Genomic DNA, 21,929 nt, shown 5'->3' with positions numbered 1-21,929 from the left:
TAAATTCAGTACGCTGAATTTAAGGATATAAGAAGATGAAACGCATGGCCTTTTAGGCAGGGCTAATTAATAAACAGAAGGAATCATTATTCAAGCATCTACCTGGCTATCAAGTTCTACTGCCTTATCAAATATAACATCACATTTTAACAAAGAGAATTCAGTGCAACTTACAGGACCAAATATTTATGCATGTGTCTACTTGATAGTGAAATAAAACTTTAAAAACCAGGCTATATGTTTTTAAAGTAAGGAATAAAAGCTGAATTTGTGTAAAGGACAGCTATGACAAACTCGATATAATAAATTCCCTATTATCTGGCATGGATGGAAAATGAAGTTAATCACTTATTCTGGCTTATAGGGAGTTACCATAGAGACCATGCACATATTATCCATTTCCAAGAATAAAAGAAAGATAATATACACTCAACACTGAAACTACAGTGAATGTAATTTAATTTTCCTCTGATGAGTCAGACACACTTGATGATCTTGCCATGCCTCGGAATAATCACTGTGAGCATCATCAATTATCTATGCACCCTATTCATACAGAAGTGCTCTTATGGAGTTTTGACATTAGCAGAAATCTGAATAATATGATCTCTGGACTTGAAAATACATATATAGTCAGATTGTTGCAAGGTTAATCAAGTCGCTTATTGTATTGCAAATGGAGAGATCTGGGCAACTCACTGATGGTCTTGGGGTTATGGCAGGACCAGGGAGATTCATTTGGTTGTAAAACTTGGTAGGAAAGTTCACTTTGCCTGTGTATTAGTAACAACAATGCAAAATCCTAACCACAGGGAATCAAAACATTTTAAGGAGTTATTCTTATTCTCAATATATACAGTTAGATAGTACATCTAAACAAATGACAGCAACTTTTTTCCTCCCTTAAACTTCACCAGCAGTTGAGTTTTACTGACTTACAAGTACATTCAAATTCCTCTACTCCTTATAAGAAATGTTTCTATTCCAAAATTTTATAGAACTATTAATTTTTCAATAGAAACTTTTCCTAAAATGCATTCTTTGAGGAGTTATCTAGTTGGCTTTCTATATGGATTCACAAAGTAAGTCAACACACTAGAGTCTCCGAGAAATACTGTAATGTAGCTTAAAAAACAAACAAAACCTATTTCTCACGTGTATTTGGCCATTTCTTTTTTGAAGTGTGTGTGTGTGTGTGTGTATATATATATATATATATAATCAGCACTTTAGAGAACACTGGCATTCTAGGGAAAACAATGTAAGAAATGCTAGCCTTACAAAGTAAGTACAAATTCTTTTCAGTTTGATAATGAATGATAAGACTGTTCATAATTTTAAACTGACAAAAGCAGGACAGGTTGCTAACAGCGAATTGTTATGAAATTTTACTAATTTTTCTTATCATTGTCTCATCCTCTTAAAGTTGGTTTTAGATCATCATGGACAGGCCACTGATCAGTAGAGAACACAGAATTCGTCTTTTCCATTCAGTAAAACTAAATGCTGGAGGGCTTTAAATTTTATATCCTCAATATAATATTGAAGGTAACAAATTCAAAATTTTAATTGTATATAATTTTCCCCACTTTTAAGAGACCTTTTTACTCACATACACATATACACACGCATACACATGCACAAATAAACACATCCCTTCACCCAGTCAACACCAAGTAAATGGCATTGCAGTAAGTGGTTCTTCCATAAACTACTTTTGGATTTCCAAAATATTTTGTACAAAATTGTCTAGTCTGACTGGCTATATGACTCTAATTGATTATTGTTTAATCTTTAAATGATCACATTTTCAAAATAAGCATTCATAATGGGAAATAGTTTGCTCCTATCAGGAATCCCAGATACATTTTTAATTAATAAGTTTAGTTTGATGTAATAGCCTAAGGCTTATATATGTGTATACACAGATGTGTGTATATGTGAGACTGATTTTTTTTTTCTGGAAGACTTCCATTCTACTTAGGAAAATAAAGTGAAAAACAAACTTTGTGACTTTTGGACCTTGAGGAAATTGAATTCAATCTATTTTAATATATGGTTAAAGAAAGAAAAAAAGAACCATGTCCTTAAAAATGAACAGTTTTACCTACCATTCCCTTATACCAATAGTGAGCATCTAGGCATGCAGCATGGGCCCTCAGGCACGGCTATATAATTTCTTCTACCTGCCCCCCATCCCTACCCCTTCCCCAAGCCTCTTACAGGCTGTCTCACTAGGGTCCTTCTAGCACTTCAAAGAGGTTGGCTAATAAAATATATAACTGTAGCCAAATCTGGAACTGTTTGTTGTGATATACAAGCAGATTACAAAAGGCAACCCTCCCCAATTTTTTATTTCTAAGGCAAAAAATGTAGATCAAATATGTCTGGGATTACTAAATAAATGAAATAGATTAACAAAACAAAATAATTCTACTAATATCTCTAAAAATAATTAGATATGCTTTTTCTTTCACAACGAACTCACCTTTGAGAAAACAAACATGTTAACTTATTACCAGTGTCAGCTTCTTAAATATTAAGGTGAATGTAATCTTGTTTGGACTAATGAAAAAAAAAGTTCAATTTTTAAATTTATGAAATCTTAAAAAAAAACCAACAAAAGAGGATTCTGGAAATTCTATTTCATGTATGGCAGCACAGTAGAGTTGGAACCTTACAGTATCAAGGACCTTTGGTTTTCTTTTCCATTTATAAACAAGTCAACAAAGAAATGAAAACAACCAAATTCACTGGTTTTACAGACATTAAGTAAAAATAAGCATGCGCAATAATAAGGATGGTTCCAAGGGATACTTACTGCTGTGTTTGCATCAATGGCATGTTAGTGCTATCGTAATTATCTGTGTGTAGAGGAGGTATGATTTCCCCAGTTACAGGATGAAACACAGGAAGCGTTGACAGTGGCCATGCTATCTCTCTATTCTTGGACATGTCACGGAGCTCTTTGGTAGATTTTTGAATAGCACTGTGATGGACCAACTGGATGCTAAGTCAAAAAAGAAACAAAATGAACATATTTAAAATGATGTGTTAGCCTCAATTGGTCATCAGTTTGAAAAAGTTACTGAATCTTTCCTGTTTAAATAAGATATTATTGCACTCCAGGAATTCTACATATTATCTCAGAAAGAGATATACATTGCACAAACTTCTAACATATAAAACTTGAAAATTATAAACTAATTTTGAAACAAATGTCTTTCATTAAACTAAGCTAAGAAGCTTTGTGTTAATATTAATATTACAGCCCTAGGTAACTAGTAGTCTATTTAATTTCTATGATTAAGGTAAATCTGTCATGGCTATTGTATTGTTGCTTCTGGTGGGACATTTAGAAATACTCACAGAAATTTCATTTTATGGTAGGTTATTACTGTAGATTCAGGAAAACTTGTATGAAAGGTCTTTTGATCTTTTCTCTGGTTTATAGAAATACAGATTGGGAAATCACATAATATAAATGGCAAGTTAATATACTGAATCTGAAATATTTTCAGTTTTTTAGCTATGTACTCTTAGTTTTCAAACCCTTTTTATTTCTATTTTTTGCCCCTCCTAAATAACTCTATTTAGAAAGCAGCGTTCACATTTATGAAATAAACTATGAAACATGATAAATGAAAAAACAAGCATGACACACATGTATGGAGCATGACAAACAACTGAGAAATAAAAAAAAGTGATAAAGAAAATAACAGGAAAGAAGACACTTACTCTGGTGTTTGCATGTTTCTCTTTTCCCTAGAAACAAAACAAAATTTATGAATTAAATAATAGCATTGATATTTGGAACATTAAGACTATATGCTCATGGGATCTTGTGTGATGTGGAAATGCTGACATTTTAACTATTAAATGCAACCAGGCAGCTTTTGCCACCAGGTTTATGACATTACTTGGATGAGGACACATATAGCGATGGAATACTGATGAGAAATACACGGAAAAATGAAAAAAAAAATGGAGACTAAGAATCAAGCTCTTGATTGAAATAAACTGTATGACATAATGAAATCAGGCTACATGTAAAAATGGAAGAATTTGTTACTTGCTGCTTTATTAATTTTTTTCCCCTCGTTATGATTACTCTGACTTTCATAATAATCTCAGGAGGTTATTTTAATTGACGTAGATGTCCTGAAAGCACTAACTATTCATGAAGTGAAGACTCATTACTCAAATTATACCCTAATTTTCATTAATTTACTCCTAAACTGCTTTTTAAAGAATAATATTTTAGATGCTTAGACTGTATCAACCTATCTGAAAGCAGAACAGTTTCAAGGAGAATTCTGACCATGACTTCAGATCAAACGGACTAAACAATTTACTTAAAGTACAATTACCATATTGAAAGATTTGCATAGTCTCTGCTTACACAAAATTACTTGTATCACCAAAATATCAAGTCTCAATTATTCTTGGGACTGTTTTGCCATCAGAAATTTACATCTTGCCTTAATAATTTTTGAGTAATTATTTCCCTAATTTGATTCACTAGACTCAAAACTCTCTTAACTCTTTTAAAGGAATAAGGTACTATCATTTGACTTGATCACATTTTCAATTCATTTACAAAGTAGTTTATGAATTAAATGAAACCTTGCTTTTAATGGTATTTTCTATGCTGTTATCTTAGTAGGCTCTACATTTTTTATTAGTGTTTTAAAGTACTCACACTCCTTCCCGTCGGCAGCACATGATATAAGCAAGTATTAGAAAAAGGACCAGTGCTACTGCCGAGGGCACAGCCAGTGTAATTAGGAAATCCGTGTAATAGTCTCTGCTTTTCAAAGAATCAGAAGGGGGTTTGTATTCTCCACCATCAGGTAAAATCCCCTCTCCACGAATCACTTCCTGATAGGTGGATACTTGCTTTGTTTTATCAACCTGACACAAAAGAAGACAATTACACATCAAAATAATAGCTTTAAACATTGAAATTTTATGACCTAAAAATATCAAAACATACTTTGATAAATTACCTAAAAAGCAATTCCAATTACTTGATCACCTTGAATTTGTGACTATTTATTGGAGTTAGGGACAGATGAGGATTAAAATAATATAAATTAAAGGGTTCATCCTTGACTACTTTCTGAGTCCTTCCCACATAGATATACAATGTACACGTATAGCTGTTGTTCTCTCTTAGTTTCCTTCCTACAAAGCAAATGTCCCTCATATCACTATGTAAATCTCTTATTTCCAAATGACAAACCTCTGTTGCAGATGTTAAAAAACCATGAAGTGGCTGATAACCAGGAATGATGTCTACGTTAGTGAAAGAAGAAAAGGGGGGGAAAAAAAAGGAGGGATAATTTCCAAGTGAGTAAGCGAATACCCCCTTGACCTTTCGGTCACCCAGGTGACAGAAGTAATTTTTAAGTAAGATAGTCTAAGGAGCATGTAGACCCATCCAATGCTCCAGTTTTACTAAATTCTATCCCAGGATTAAAAATAACAAAATACTTGCACCATGTTAATTTACTTCCACATCAATTGCATTGCTTTCACTAAATTGCATTTAATTATACTAAAGCTTTTACTGAAAGACACGAAAACAAAACCACACACAAAACAGTAGCCATGTGAAATCTGTTACTACATTTACTATGAAAAAAAGTGTTGAGAAGAATATTATTTGTGGCACTACTCACTATCCTTTTGCTAAAAAACTTAAAATAATACAATGCTAGTAAAAACTTTATTTTCTGCCTAGGAATTGATCTCTGCCTACTCTATAGGAATGAGAACTAAATCATATGAATCTCCAACCATTTTATCCTGGACATTAGGAGGCCTGTTTTCAAATTTGATCTTATACTTATCTTTTTTAAAGTTTAGCTCCTGATCTTTCATTTTTTAAAATATTTTATTTATTGTTACTTATGACTCTAATTTAAGCCTCCTGAGAACTTTTGTGATGAAGTATGGCAGAGAAGTAAATACGTATACAGTAAAATTAGAAAATTTCCATTCTTTCCAGGTATAAAGATTTTCCCCATAAACTCAAATCTCCAAAGCATAAATCATTTGTAAATTTTTAGAAATTAGATAACGTTCCTAAATGTAAACTCATTTTATACCCCAACAACAAGTAAAATGGCATTGTTTGGGCCTGCCTTCTAATTCCGGCGAGAGGAAGCTGTTTAGGTTACGATGGCTGCTTTTCAGTCTTTCACAGCCTCGAACGGTTAGCACCTTGTCTGAAATATTGAGCTTTGAAAACTCAACACTGATCTATAGTACAAGTAAACCACAGCAACTGAATTATTTTACTTGATTTAAGAAGGGAAAGAAAGAGTATTATTCTCCTACAACACAAGTAACATTCAAAGGTGTCCGGGGCAAAGTCCAGAGGCATGCTAAGTGCTGCAACGTGAGTAAGATGCTCTCCAGTATCGGATCCTGGAAAGCTGCCTGCAGCTGGCTCCCTAAAACATGAAGTGACAGTTGTGTTTATGTGTCAATAACTTCATTCAAATGTCAACTTTAAACTTAGATCTAATTCACTCATCACCAATCACCAAGAGTTGACAGAAGATAAATAAAAGGTCACTAAAGAAGTAAAACAACTTCCCTGCTTTTTAGACAGCAGGACCCAAATATTATATATATGTAAGAATATATATATAATATATTATAAATTGATACATGTAAAATCTTATATATATATATATCTATATTTTATATATATAAAACCTTACTCATATTTTCATTTAAGTTTTCTATTATACAAATTAAAAGTGGCTTAGAAAGAAAGACTTAATATTTATGAATTTATTCTTAAGGCTGTGGGTAAGATTCTGAGTTTCCCCATTTGAAATTGTTCCTTCTCCCTTGAACTTTCCCTGTGATTTGAGTTTCTAAGAATTGAATCATAGCCCAATACTGCTTTATTTTCAGATTTTTTATTATACTCTCTTCTCTCCTTCCAAGGTCAGGTAGTGGCTGCATATTTAAGAAGAGCCTTTTTTCACATGCCACCCTGACTCTGTAATCTACCCTAAGAGCCACCCGGGTGTCCAGGGGTTTGTCTGGACCACCTGCCAAGCTAATCCAGCCCCAGCAACTAATCAAGGGTAGAATGAGCACAAAGGTGGAGATATTCTTTCCTAAATGGATAAACGGTCCACAACAAGCTTGTCAAATCCTTAAATTCAAGGGAAGTCAATTGCAGTTAACACAGTAAAGCCGGGATTTGTCCCTAAAAGCAATTCAGGATTTAGTCAAACTTTATCTCCAGCCACATCACTCCTAATTACATTTGCAAAAACAAAATGAAACAAAAACTCACCAATGAAATTTTACACCAGTCGATGTAAAATTGAGTACGGAACTTTTTATCACATGTTATTACAGGCTCCATTTCTTGACTGCATCTCAATTGGTTCTGTGGATTTTCAACTTCTCGTAAACAAGAAGAAAAAGGGACATCGGCACCAACCATGACATAAACTCTGTAAAAGCGGGAAACTCTCAGGTTATCCTTTAAGAAAACTGGAAATGCTGAAAAACAATCTACCCTGAAAGCAAGATTTGTACTTCTGAATTGAGGGATTACCTAGAATCATCCCCAAAGTAGGGGGCCAGGCTTTAAAACAGGTGATTAATTTAAGAGTTTTCTTTCATGCTTTCCTTTATTCAACCAATATTTACTGAGTGCCTTGGTAGACCAGATACTCCCTTGATTCTACGTTAACTTGAAAAGATTTTATTTCCATCCTGTTTATTTTAATTCAAAACAATCATGTGTCAAGTTCTGATTATGACATTGGATACGTTTCTTTCACCTGACTTTTTAAAAAATGTTACTTTGGGGAAACTGTTTAACACTCTCATTAAAACAATAAATAATTATAAGCAATCAATCTTCATTTGATTTCACTTTAGTAAGTTTGCGAAATAACATCTCTGGAGGACTGAGGAATTTAACAGACTTTGCTGTTCTACTCAAAATGGTTGGGTCTGCCAACTTTTCTACTATGAAATCCCTATGCGCTTGGTCCCTTATTAGAATTTCTTTCAAATTTTTTATCCATAAAAGTTAATATAAAACTATTTCTTGGTAAACAAAAACCAGGCAATCAAAATTTATTTTTTTAGAGTGTATCTCAGCAAGTAGGTGGAGGGAACTCTCCTTAGTTTCCCAATAAGAGTTTCATAATAAAACAGAAGACAGTAACAATAGCATTTAAATTATCTGGGAGGAGCTTGAGAAGATAGGAGTTTCATGGGCTTTGCAAAAGAAAAGAGAAAAATCAAGAAATTATTTAAAATATTTTTTCCTTAATAACAATCCAAATCTACTTATAAAATGAAATAAACCTATCAAAACCCAACTCTTTTCCTTGCAGAAATTGACAAACTGATCCTAAAATTCAAATGGAGGTTTAAGGGATCTAGAATAGACAAAGAAATAACAAAGCTGCAAGATTCACGCATCCTAGTTTCAAAACTTTCCCTAAAGCTTCAGTAATTAAGACAATGGTACTGGCATAAGTATGGACATAAAAATCAAAAGAATAGAATTGAGGGTTTAGAAATAAAACCTCACATTTACAGTAAGAAATTTTTGACACAGATGCCAAGACAATTTAACAGGGAAAGAAGATGGTTTACAACAAATAGTACTGAGATAAGAGGACACATACTTGCAAAAGAATGAAGCTGAACCCCTACCTCACATTATATACAAAAATCAAACAGGATCAAAGACCTTAATGTAAGAACTAAAACTATGAAAGTTAGAAGAAAATTAGACCAGGTTTCTTAGATATGACACCAAATACTAGAAAAAATAGGCAAACTGAACATTATCAAAATTAAGAGCTTTCGTCTTCAAAAGACATGAAGAATTGAAAAGACAAGCCACAGCATGGGAGAAAAAAATTGCAAGTTATATATATGATAGGGACTTGTATCTAGAATGTATAAACAACTCTTACAACTCAATAATAAAATGGCAAATAACCTACTTTAAAAATTGGCAAAGGATCTGAATAGACATTTTCCCAAAGAAGATAAAAGAATGGCCAATAAGCACATAAAAAGATGCTCAAATATCACTAGCTGTCAGCAAAATATACATCAAAACCACAATGAGATACAATTCTCATAGCCACCAGGATGGCTATAATCAAAAAGACAGATAATAATAAGTGTTGGTGAGGATGTGGGAAAACCGGAACCCTAATATACTGCTGATGAGAATGTAAGATGGTACAGCTACTTTCAAAAACACTTTGGCAGTTTCTCAGAGTTACCACATGTCCTAACAATTTTACTCCTAGGAAAACAACCAAGAGATACAAAAATATATGCCTATACAAAACTTGTACACAAATGTTCACAGCAGCATTATTTACAATAGTCAAAAAAAGTAAACAACTCAAATGTTTATCCACTGATTAACAGACAAAGAAAAAGGGGTATGTTATACAATGGAATATTCTTCAGCAATAAAAAGAAACATGTCAAATGAAAGAAGCTAGTCACAAAAGACCATATATTGTATGATGACATTGATATGAGATATTCAGAATAAGCAGCATTATAGAGACAAAGTAAATTAGTGGTTGCCTAGGGCAGGGGGGCAGGTGGAGGGTGACTGCTGAGAAGGTATGAGGAGAAGGGATGGGATGAAGAAAATTCTAAAATTGATTGTGGTGACAGCTCAGAATGCTGTGAATATACAAAAAACATTAAATTATACATTTTAAATAGGGGAATTGCTCAACATGTAAATTATATTTCAATAAAGCAAAATAAAATGAAAAAGGGCAGTACAAAAATTCAAAGCTATGAAAATGCATGTGTGACGTCACTCCCAAACCTGAGATGACAACTGTGTCCCAGAGTACAATTACACAAACTCATCTGGCGCTCTGAGGCCAACTATCTAAGGACTTAAGACTGATTTGAAATAACATTAAGAAAACTATAGTACATTTGGAACACAAATAGAATATAATGGACTGAAATTAAAGATCAATTTAAAAATTAAAAGTTCAGAACTAAAATAGATAAATCATTGGTAAAATATTTAGATGATCACTGAAAATAAATATATTCCATTTAAATTATGTCATTACTTTTAAGCTTCTCATAAAGGCAATTTAAAATGAATATTTCCTAAAACTGTTCATAGCCCTCTTATGAAACATGACATTGATTTGCATTTATAATTGGTTATATTTTTTAAAGTAATTCATTCCACGATAATGTAATGGGCATTAAATGTTTTAGGGGCTTTGAAATGCTTTTTTTTTAATTATAAAAGCAACATTAAAACATTACAGAAAACTTGAGATACAAAACCAACATTCATTTATATTGCCAAGATAACTATTTTCGTTTTTCAATGTGCCATGCAGAATATTTTTCAAATATACATATTTTAACCTAATTGCAATCATCTCCAAAAATGTAATTTTGCATCCTGCTTTTTCACTTATCACATCATAAGCATTTCCCATATTGTACAGTCTTTGTAATTATAGTTTCATGGCAACATAAATTTATAAGTGCACATCATTTATTGTTATTATTTCAGATTTGGACATGTAAGTTGCTTCCAATATTCTGATGTTATGAATAATATTACAAAGACCACCTCTGTGCATATTCTTGAATGCTACTATCTTATAAGTGAAAAGAAATGGAAGCATTTTTATGACAGTTGACACATACTGCCAAGTTATTTTCATCTCTACTTGGATGATCTGCAAACTTCTCAAACTTAATATGTTCCGAACTGAGCTCATCATTACTCTATCCTACCCCACCTTCACCTGTTCCTCCTTCTACCTTCTCTCTGAGTGACTGGCATCCCCAGATGCTCTAGCCATAAGCTCCAGCACCATCATCTTTGACTCATCTCCCTCTCCCCACATATTCAATCCATCAACAGTCTCTTGACAGTTACCCTGAAATAACTCTCATACATGCACGTCCACTTTTTTCCATCCCCACTACTACAAACCTAGTCCTAGCCTTTGTCACCTCCCATAGTAGGTGAATCAACAGTCCCCTAACTGTTCTCTTTGAACCCAGTCTTTCTCTTCATTGTTGTCGGAAGCCCATCTGCTGAATGAACAAATGAAAAGCTTTATATCAACTTAAACCAGCAAACAGGAAAATATGAGTACGAATGTCCTCCTCAGGAGCAGTGGGTATTGGATTTGCCTTTTTAGGTTAAAAAAAAAAACATATTTATTGTTTGTTTTGCAGAACCAGTACGTTTGAAAACATTGGCTTTTTAAATAATTTTGTATGAGGCCAGGCATAAAAATAAAAACTGTTATGCAAGTCAAATTTATGTTTTTCAAAATACTGTTTCCCATTTAGCTAGCATTTTGATATACAGAAATTTAAAATGCTTATGAAGTGAAACGGTGTAAACTTTATGACCTTAGCAGAATGTTTCAAAATTTCAAATGTGTGCAAACAGATGAGATGGGAATATGATATCAAGTACAAGACTCTCAAGCAGTGTTAACAAAACATTATGCCTTAGAATGATAGGAATTGGTTTATGCTAGATAGAATTTTTTTCTTATGAAGGAATTTTGCTTAAATTTCAACAAATTAATTTCCCTTCTTAGAGGTAAAATATAATTTCTGAGGCTTTTAAACAGTTGTGTGGAGAATCAAGTAAACAGGTAAATAATTTGTCATAACATTTTTTCACCAATAGCCTGCTAAATGGATTAAGTGATTGTGTTTTTTTCCTAGTTGCCCAAGAAACAACCATGTTTTATTCTTTATTTTGTGTATATATGAGATAAATGACAGTTTAGAAAAGAATGTAAATGCAAGTATCCCTTGTTGCCCAGGAATTCTCACGCTCTTAAAGGGACCGCCATACTCCCAATCTCTGCCCCTCCCCTTCTTTCTTCTCTGCATATCTACAACCAATCAGTCACAAAATAAAATATTCTCAATGCAAATTACTTATGGACTAATCAAATTTTTCCTTTCTTCATTTCAATATTATATTATTTCAGATATGCACTGAAACATCAAGAATAATATAGTGTATCCTCACAAGCTCACCCTCCCAAATATAAGGGGGAAAACTGTGAATAGTGTTGAAGTCAACTATACTTCTTTCTGATCCCACTCACCTCCCTCCCTTCCAGAGATAACTATTTCTCTGAATTTAAGACTTTATTATCCCCATACGTTTCTTCATAATTTTATTGTATTGAGTCATGAACAACATGTAGATGTGTTTTTCCATATCTTAAGCTTTATATAAATGGTATCATACTGAATGTTTCCTTCTTCAACTTTTTTCAACATTATTTTTTGAGAATTTTCTCCATAAAGGTATACAAGTCTATTTATTTTCACTTGGTATATATTATGAGTATATATAATTTACTCATTGCTCCAATAGTACATGTATGGGTGGCTTCCATCATGTAATATTACAAAGAAAGCTTCTATAAACACTCTTGAGCATATCTCCTTGCTTCCATGTGCAACACTTGATCTAGGCCAAGGTATATAGCTATGAGTAGAAATATTGGGTCACAGGACATGTATCACTTTTGCTTTCTAAAAGATTACAAATTATATTTTCAATTTCTCTAATTATCCTGTAATTTATATTCCCACAGCATAGTATAAAGGCCCCTATTGCTACACATCTTCCCCAATCATGTGTTATCATCAGACTTTGTGAATGCAGCCAAATGGATGAATAGTCGATGGTACTTCCTCATGTTTTAGTTTGCATTTCTCTGATCAATACTGAGGGTGAACATTTTCTGTGGTCATTAGCCTTTAGGGTTCATTCTGGTGAATCCTCTAGCCCTATATTTGCCCCTTGTTCTATCACATTGTTTTTATATTATTGGTTTATAGGAGTTCTTTACTATCTTGAAACTAATTCATCATTGATTATATGTGGTAAATAGCTTCCTTCAGTCTGAGACTTGATGTTTTACTTTTATGCTATCCTTTGCGAGAATTTTAAATTTGAAGTGTTTGAAATTCATAAAGATAGTTTTCCATGTTAAAAATTTTTTTTTAATTTTTGTTTTTAACATTTAGGGAGTTGCTCAGCGTCCCCTACACTGTACCCTGCTCCTGCGCTCCTGAGCTTCTGCACTCCAAGGGCTGCCCCACAGCCCCCAACCACACCTCCACACCCCTACACCCTGCACTCACAGGCACCAGCACAGTGTCCCCGACCCGTGTCTACACCTGTGCTGCACCCTGTCGTCACACTGTTGTGCCCTGTCCCACATCCTGCTCCACATGCATCCCACAAATACAAAGCTTTAGACTACTGAAGGAAATCACTTTCAAAGTTACCCTATCAAGATGTTTATATACCTTGAAGACAACAGAAGATCACTAAGCATCTTAGTAATGCAGACAGATAAAGCCCAGCCAAATGACCAAATTAAAACACCAGAGGAGACACTGTCTTTGGAACAAAGATGTTCATGTAATTCTACTAAATAAAATCAGTGGGATGGCTAATGACATAAAGGAGATCAAGAAGACACTAGAAGAGCATAAAGAGGAATTTGAAAGAATAAACAGAAAAATAGATGATATCACAGAGATTAAAGATGCTATAGACCAAATTAAAAATATACTAAAGACATACAACAGCAGATTTTAGGAGGCAGAGGAAAGAATAAGTGAACTAGAACAGGACAACTGATTTTGAACACACAAAAGAGCAAATGACAAAAAAAGATAGAAAAATTTTACTTGGATCTCAGGGAAATGATGGACAAAACAAAGCACACAAATATAAGAATCACTGGTGTTCCAGAAAGAGAAGAGAAAAGTCAAGGGCTAGGAAGATTAGTTGAGGATATAATGGGGGGAAATTTCCCAACTCTTATAAAAGACATATATGCAAATGAAAGAAGCCCAATGAACTCCAAGTAGAATAAATCCAAATAGGCCTATCCCAAGACACATACTAGTCAGTCTGTCAAATGTTGAAGAGAAGTAGAAAATCCTAAAAGCAGCAAGAGAAAAACAATCTACTGCATACAAGGGAAACTGCATAATACAGAGTCCAGACTACTCAACTGGCATCATGGAGATGAGAAGGCAGTGGTATGATATATTTAAGATCCTGAAAGAGAAAGACTTCTAGGCAGGAATTCTTTACTCAGCCAAATTGTCCTTCAAAACTGAGGGAGACACTAAAATGTTCACAGGCAAATAAATGCTGAGAGAATTTGTCAACAAGAGACCACCCTTACAAGAAAAACTAAATGGATTTCTGTTGTCTGAAAGAAAAAAAAAAGACAGGAGAAGTAGGTCTGGAGGAGGGCAAAGAATTGAAGGGTACCAGTAAGGGTAACTTAAAGGATAAGAAGAGGAAGAGGGAAAAGGCCTACGTCTGACAAATAAAATTCAAAGGATAAGATGGTGGATTCAAGAAATGCCTCTAAAGTACTGGCTTTAAATGTTAATGGATTAAACTTACCAATTAAAAGATACAGATGATATAGATTGATATAGATTGACAGAATAGATTAAGAAATATAATCCAGCTATATGCTGCTTACAAGAGACTCATCTTAGACACAAGGATACAAATAGATTGAAAGAGAAAGGACAGAAAAAGACGTTTCACAGAAGCTATAACCAAAAGAAAGGAGGAGGTATATTAACATCAGACAAAATAGACTTTAAATGTAAAGACATCATAAGAGACAAAGAAGGACACTATATATTAACAAAAGAGACAATTCACCATGAAGAAATAACAATCATAAATGTTTATGCTTCCAATCAAGGAGCTCCAAAGTACATGAGACAGACATTAGCAAAACTGAAGGGAGTGACAGACATTTCAACAATAATAGTGGGAGACTTCAATATACCTCTCTCCTCTATAGATACAACAACATAGAGGATCAACAAGGAAACAGAGAACTTAAACAATGTGATAAATGAATTAGACCTAACAGACATATATAAGTCATTACACCATGTTCTAGTTTGCCAGCTGCTGGAATGCAACACACCAGAGATGGATTGGCTTTAATAAAAGGGGATTTATTTCATTAGTTCTTCAGAGGAAAGGCAGCTAACTTCCATCTGAGGTTCTTTCTTATGTGGGAAGGCTCAGAGTAATCTCTGCTGGCCTTCTCTCCAGGCCTCTGGGTTCCAACGACTTTCCCCAGGGTGATTTCATTTCTGCATCTCCGAAGGCTGAGATGAGGTACGCCAAGCTGCTTGGGCTGTGCTACGTTTCACTCTCTCATTTAAGCACCAGCTAATTAAGTCAAACATCATTCACTGCAGCAGGCACGCCTCCTAGCTGACTGTAAATGTAATCAGGAACAGATGAGGTTCACATGCCATCGGCTCATGTCCACAGCAATATAATTAGGCATCTTCACCTGGCCAAGTTGACAACTGAATCTAACTACCACACACCACAAAACACCAGGATATACATTTTTCTCTAGTGCTCATGGAACATTTTCCAGGCTAGATCATTTGCTGGGGCACAAAATAGGTCTTTATGAATTTAGAAACACTGAAATTATTCAAAGCACTTTCTCTGATCACAATGGAAAGAAGTTGAAAATCAACAACCACCAAAGAATGAGAACTTTCATAAATATATGGAGATTAAATAACACACTCTTAAAGAACCAATGGATCAAAGAAGAAAATGCTAGAGAAATCGATAGCTATCTGGAAATGAATGAAAACAAGAATACAACATATCAGAACTTATGGGATGTACCAAAGGCTGAGCTGAGAGGGAAATTTATTGTTCTAAATGCCTATGTTAAAAAAGAAGAAAGAGCAAAAATCAAGGACCTAACTGCTCACTTGGAGGAACTTGAGAAAGAACAGCAAACTAACCTTAAACCAAATAGAAGAAGAGAAATAACAAGAATTAAAGGAGAGTTACATGAATGGGAGAACAAAAGAACAATAGAAAGAATCAATAACACCAAAAGTTTATTCTTTGAGAAAGTCAATAAAATTGATGGAACACTAGAAAGGCTGACAAAAAAAGAGAGAGGATGCAAATAAACAAAATCAGAAATGAGAGGGGGGTCATTACCACAGACCCTGAAGAAATAAAAAAAATCATGAGAGGATACTTTGAACAACTATATGCCAACAAACTAGACCACTTAGATGAAATGGATAAATTCCTAGAAACACATGAACATGCTAAACTGACTTGAGAAGAAATAGAAGAGCTCAACAAACAAATAGCAAGTAAAGAGATTCAATCAGTCATCAAAGATCTTTCTACAATGAAAGCCCCAGGGCCAGATGGCTTCACAGGGGAATTTTATTAAACTTTCCAAAAAAGAATTAACACCAATCCTGTTCAAGATCTTTGAAAAAATTGAGGAAAGGGTGAGCCATGGTGGCTCAGAGGCAGAGCTTTCACCTGCCATGCTGGAGACCCAGGTTTGATTCCTGGTGCCTGCCCACGGTAAAAAAAAGAAAAAAAAAGAGGTAAAATGAATACTACCTAACCCATTTTATGATGCTAATATCACTCTAATACCCAAACCAGGTAAAGATGCTATAAGAAAGGAAAACTACTGGCCAATCTCTCTAATGGATACAGATATAAAAATTCTCAACAAAGTACTAGCAAATCGAATCCAACAACAAATTAAAAGAATTACATACCACAACCAAGTAGGGTTTATACTGGGAATGCAAAGGTGGTTCAACAGAAGAAAATCAATCAATATAATATAGCACATTAACAAATTGGAAGGGAAACATCACATGATCATCTCGACTGATGCTGAGCATCTAAAAAATTCAGCATCCTTTTCTGATAAAAACACTTCAAAAGGTAGGAATTGAAGGAAACTTCACAAATATGATAAAGGACATATATCAAAAACCCATAGCCAGCATTGTACTCAATGGTGAGAGACTGAAAGCCTTCCACCTAAGATTGGGAACAAGACAAGAATGCCCTCTGTCACCACTACTATTCAATATTGTATTAGAAATTCTAGCTAGAGCAATCAGGTAGGAAAAAGAAATAAAAGGCATCCAAACTAGAAAGGAAGAAATAAAACTTTCATTATTTACAGATGATATGATACTATACTTGGAAAATCCTGAAGAATCTGTAACAAAGTTACTTGAGCTAATAAACAAATTAAGCAAGGTGGCAGGATATAAAATTAAGGTACAAAAATCAGTAATGTTTCTATACAGAATTAATGACTGACTGAGGAGTCAATTAAGGAAAAATTTCATTCAAAATACCAACTAAAAGAATCAATTATCTAGGAATGAAATTAACTAGGGCTGTAAAGGACTTGTACACTGAAAACTACATAACATTGCTATGTAGAAATGTTATGTAGAAATGAAAAAAGAAATCATAAAAGAAATCAAGGAATATCTAAATAGATGAAAAGATATTGATATTCCCTGTCATGGAGAGGAAGGTCAAATGTAGTTAAGATGTTAAGTCTACACAAATTGATCTACAGCTTCAATGCAATACCAATCAAAACTCCAACAATATACTTTGAAGACTTGGAAAAACTAGTTATCACATTCATCTGGAAGGGAAAGAGGTCCCAAATAGCTAAAAGCATCCTAAAAAAGAAGAAGGAAGTAGGAGGATTAACACTTCCTTATTTAAAAACCTACTATAGGGAATGGGTTCCAAGATGGCAGCTTAGTGAGGTGTGTAATTTCATTCATCCTCCAGAGAAGCTCGTAAATAGCCAAGAGAAGTACAGAACAACTGCTGAGGCCAACATCAGCGACCAGACACATAGTATATACCAGTCTGGACAAGCTGGACCAGCTGTGATTCCACAGAGAACTAAAAGTCTTCCCAAGCCTGGGAGGCCAGCGCCGCTCCCTCATATGCATGGCAGCCTGGTTCCCTAAGGCCAAAGGAAAGAGACTTTACTAGCAGCAGGGGCTTAGCTCAACCAAGCTCCACTTGTGGAACTGACCAAATTCTGACTACTGAAAATAGGCACCCAGCTCAGATAAACCTCAAATAAGAGCTAAAGGTACTAGGAGTTTTTGCCCTGGCACAGAGGAGGCAGGGCTGATGGGAAAAACAAAACAAAACAACAGAATTTTTTGGATCAGACAGCACAAAATACTTGAAAAGGGCTGGACCCTCAAAAAGGGAAGGGGGGCACATAGAACCTGGAGACACACAGGGCAATGTACCAACTTAAGCTCTTGATTAACAAACCAGGGAGTCCTGCTCTGAAAGGATTTTTTTTTTTTTTTTTTGCTTTGTTTCTACTACTTAAAAACTCATTAGCTAGAACTGCAAGGCTTCTCAGGCTCCAATGCCCCAGGCAAGGGTAGAATTAAGCTTGTCTGGGAGACAAAAGAAGCTGGTCAGGTGAAAGGAATTAATTCCTTGGAGGCTGTGTCTTTTCCTGGAGGTGGGGCCCCACTCAGGTGGAATCCCTCCTCAAGGAATTTAGACCCCAGGGACTGGAAAACTGAAGCGATTAAAGTCAACCTACAACCTCTCCTCTGTCTCAACCATGCCCCCAGCAGGGAGAGACTGCTGAAGCTAAAAGCGCCACATCACTTATACTAGTGGGAAACCACAGGCAGACAAGTGCCACATACTGGGCAGGACATGAAAAGCACAGAGTCCAGAGGCTTTATAGGAAAGTCTGTCAACCTGATGGGTCTCACCCTCAGGGAACACTGATGCAGGTTACTCTTTCCTCCTGAGAGGAGGCCAGTTTGGCCTGGAAAAATCTGACTGGGGTCTATAATATCTAAGTAGACTCCATGAGGTGGGAAAAAAGCCCCATATAGGCAGGGCAAGAAACAAGAAAACAAGACCTGAAAAATCCTGATCCATTAAACAAAGTCTATGCTAGAGGTCTAGAATAAGCTGAACTGAATGTCAAAGAACAGATAGACAACAAAGTCATCTAGCAAGAAAGCCAAGGTAAAAGAGTGAAAACAATCTCAGAATAAACTAAAAAAGGAAATCAAATGCCTAGACTCCAGCAAAAATAATGAGTCATACTAGCAAAATTGAAGATATGGCCAGTTAAAGGAACAAACCAACAATTTAAATGAGATACAGGAGTTGAAACAACTAATTCAGCTTGTTCAAACAGACATGGAAAAATCTCATCAAAAATCAAATCAATGAGTTGATGGAGGATATAAAGAAGGCAATGGGTGAACAAAAAGAAGAAACTGAAAGTCTGGAAAAATAAATCACAGAACTTATGGGACTCAAAAGCACAGTGAAGAGAGAAAAAAAACAATGGAAACCTACAATGTTATATTTGAACAGGCAGAAGAAAAGATGAACGAACTGGAGGACGGGATATCTGAATGTGACAAGCAAAAGAAAATACAGAGAAAAAATGGAAAAATATGAGCAGGGACACAGGGAACTGAATGACAACATGAAGTGCATGAATATATGTGTTGTGGGTGTCCCAGAAGGAGAAGAGAAGGGAAAAGGAGGAGAAAGATGAATGGAGATAATTATCACTGAAAATTTCCCATCTTTTATAAAAGACATAAAATTACAGATCCAAGAAGTGCAGCACACCCCAAACAGAATAGATTCACATAGACATACTACTGGACACTTACTAATCAGAATGTCAGCTGTCAAAGAGAAAGAGAGAATTTTGAAAGCAGCAAGAGAAAAGCAATCCATTACATACAAGGGAAACCCAGTAAGACTATGTATAGATTTCTCAGCAGAAACCATGGAGGTGAGAAGGCAGTGGCATGATATATTTAAGATTCTAAAAGAGAAAAACTGCCAACCAAGAATTCTATGTCCAGCAAAACTATCCTTAAAAAATGAGGGGGAAATTAAAACATTTTCAAACAAAAAAATCACTTAGAGAATTTGTGACCAAGAGAACGACTCTACAAGAAATACTAAAGGGAGCACCAGAGGCAGATAGGAAAAGACAGAAGAGAGAGGTGTGGAGAAGAGTGTATAAATGAAGAGTAACAGTAAAGGTAAAAAGAGAAAAATATTAGATATGACATATAAAATCCAAAAGGTAAAATGGTAGAACAAAGTACTGCCCTTACAGTAATAACATTAAATGTTAATGGATTAAACTCCCCAATCAAAAGACACAGACTGCCAGAATGGATTGAAAAACAGGACCCATTTATATACTGTCTATAGGAAATGCATTTTAGATCTAAGGACCAATATAGGTTGAAAGTGAAAGGCTGGGAAAAGATATTTCATGAAAACAACCATCAGGAAAGAGCAGGAGTAGCTATACTAATATCTGACAAATTAGACTTCAAATGTAAAACAATTAAAACAGACAAAGAAAGACACTATGTATTAATAGAAGGAACAATTCAACATGAAGACACAACAATCATAAATATTTATGTACCGAGCCAGAGTGCTCCAAAATACAGGAGGCAAACACTGAAAAGAGAAACAGACACATCTACCATAATAGGTGGAGAGTTCAATTCCCTGTTCTCATCAATTGATAGAACATCTAGATAGAGGATCAATAAAAAACAGAGAATATGAATAATACAATAAACAAACTATATTTAAGAGACATTTATAGAACATTATACCCCACAACATCAGGAAACACCTTTTTCTCAAGTGCTCATTATTCATTCTCAAGGATAGACCACATGCTGGGTCACAAAGCAAGTCTCAAAAATTTAAAAAGATCAAAATCATACAAAACATTTCTCAGATCGTAAAGCAATGAAATTGGAAATCAATTAACAGGCAGAGGGCCAGAAGATTCACAAGTATATGGAGGCTCAACAACACACTCTTAAACAACCAGTGGGTCAGGGAAGAAATTACAAGAGAAATCAGTAAATATCTCAAGGCAAATGAAACTGAAAACACCACATATCAAAATTTATGGGATGCAGCAAAGGCAGTGTTAAGAGGGAAATTTATTGCCTTAAATGCCTATCTAAAAAAAAGAAAGAGCAAAACTCAAGGAGTTAACTTGGAAGTACTAGAGAAAGAAAAAAAGCAAGCAAAAGGAAAGAAATAACAAAAATTAGAGCAGAAATAAATGAAATTGAGAACATGAAAACAATTAACAAAATTTAAAAAGCCAGAAGTTGGTTCTTTGAGAAAATCAATAAAATTGATGGACCCTTAGCAAGGTTGACAAAAAGAAGAGAGAGGATGCAAATAAATAAAATCAGAAATGGAAGAGAAGACAAACACTGACCCCGCAGAAGTAAAGGAGGCAATTAGAGGATATTATGAACAACTTTATGCTAATAAGCTAGACAATGTAGATGAAAAGGACAACTTCTTAGAAAGGCATGAACAACCAACACTTACTCAACAAGAAACAGATGACCCCAACAAACCAATAACAAGTAAAGAAACTGAATCAGTCATTAAGACTCCCAAAAAAGAAAAGTCCAGGACCAGATAACTTCACGTGTGAATTCTACCAAGCATTCAAGAAATAATTAGCTGAAACTCTTCAAAAATATTGAAGAGGAAGGAAGGCTACCTAACTCATTCTATGAAGCCAACATCACCCTCATTCCAAAGCTAAAGATACTATGAGAAAAGAAAATTACAGACCAAGCTCTCTAATGAACATAGATGCAAAAATCCTCAAAAAATTCTTGCAAATTGAATCCAGAAGCACATTAAAAGAATTATACCCTATGACCAAGTGGGATTTTTTCCAGGTATGCAAGGATGGTTCAACATAAGAAAATTAATTAATGCAATAAAACATATCAACAATCAAAGCAGAAAAACCACATGATCATCTCTATTGATGCAGAAAAGGCATTTGACAAAATTCAACATCCTTTCCTGTTGAAAATACTTTAAAGGATAGGAATAGAAGGGAACTTCCTCAAAATGATAAAAGGAATATATGAAAAACCCACAGCTAACATCATCCTCA

The 21,929-nt window shown here is 34.6% G+C and overlaps 1 protein-coding gene across 5 annotated transcripts in view; it reads right to left on the bottom strand.

Moving 5' to 3' along the window:
- SGCE (sarcoglycan epsilon) overlaps positions 1–21,929 on the bottom strand; it is an 82,023-nt gene that overhangs the window by 10,270 nt on the left and 49,824 nt on the right. For 3 of the 5 annotated variants that reach the window (XM_077123604.1, XM_077123630.1, XM_077123613.1), the window contains 4 exons: positions 7,325–7,487; positions 4,703–4,914; positions 3,739–3,765; positions 2,822–3,010 (listed from right to left, as the gene is read on the bottom strand). In XM_077123604.1, coding sequence (XP_076979719.1) covers positions 2,822–3,010; positions 3,739–3,765; positions 4,703–4,914; positions 7,325–7,487 — 591 coding nt within the window. The remainder of the gene's footprint in view (positions 1–2,821; positions 3,011–3,738; positions 3,766–4,702; positions 4,915–7,324; positions 7,488–21,929) is intronic. The other 2 variants (XM_077123621.1, XM_077123641.1) reach the window with 1 other exon arrangement.

This window comes from Tamandua tetradactyla, chromosome 1 (genome assembly GCF_023851605.1).
Source record: "Tamandua tetradactyla isolate mTamTet1 chromosome 1, mTamTet1.pri, whole genome shotgun sequence".
Lineage (NCBI taxonomy): Eukaryota > Metazoa > Chordata > Mammalia > Pilosa > Myrmecophagidae > Tamandua > Tamandua tetradactyla.
Note: the sequence above shows the minus strand (reverse complement) of the source record. Positions and strands in the feature narration are given on the sequence as shown.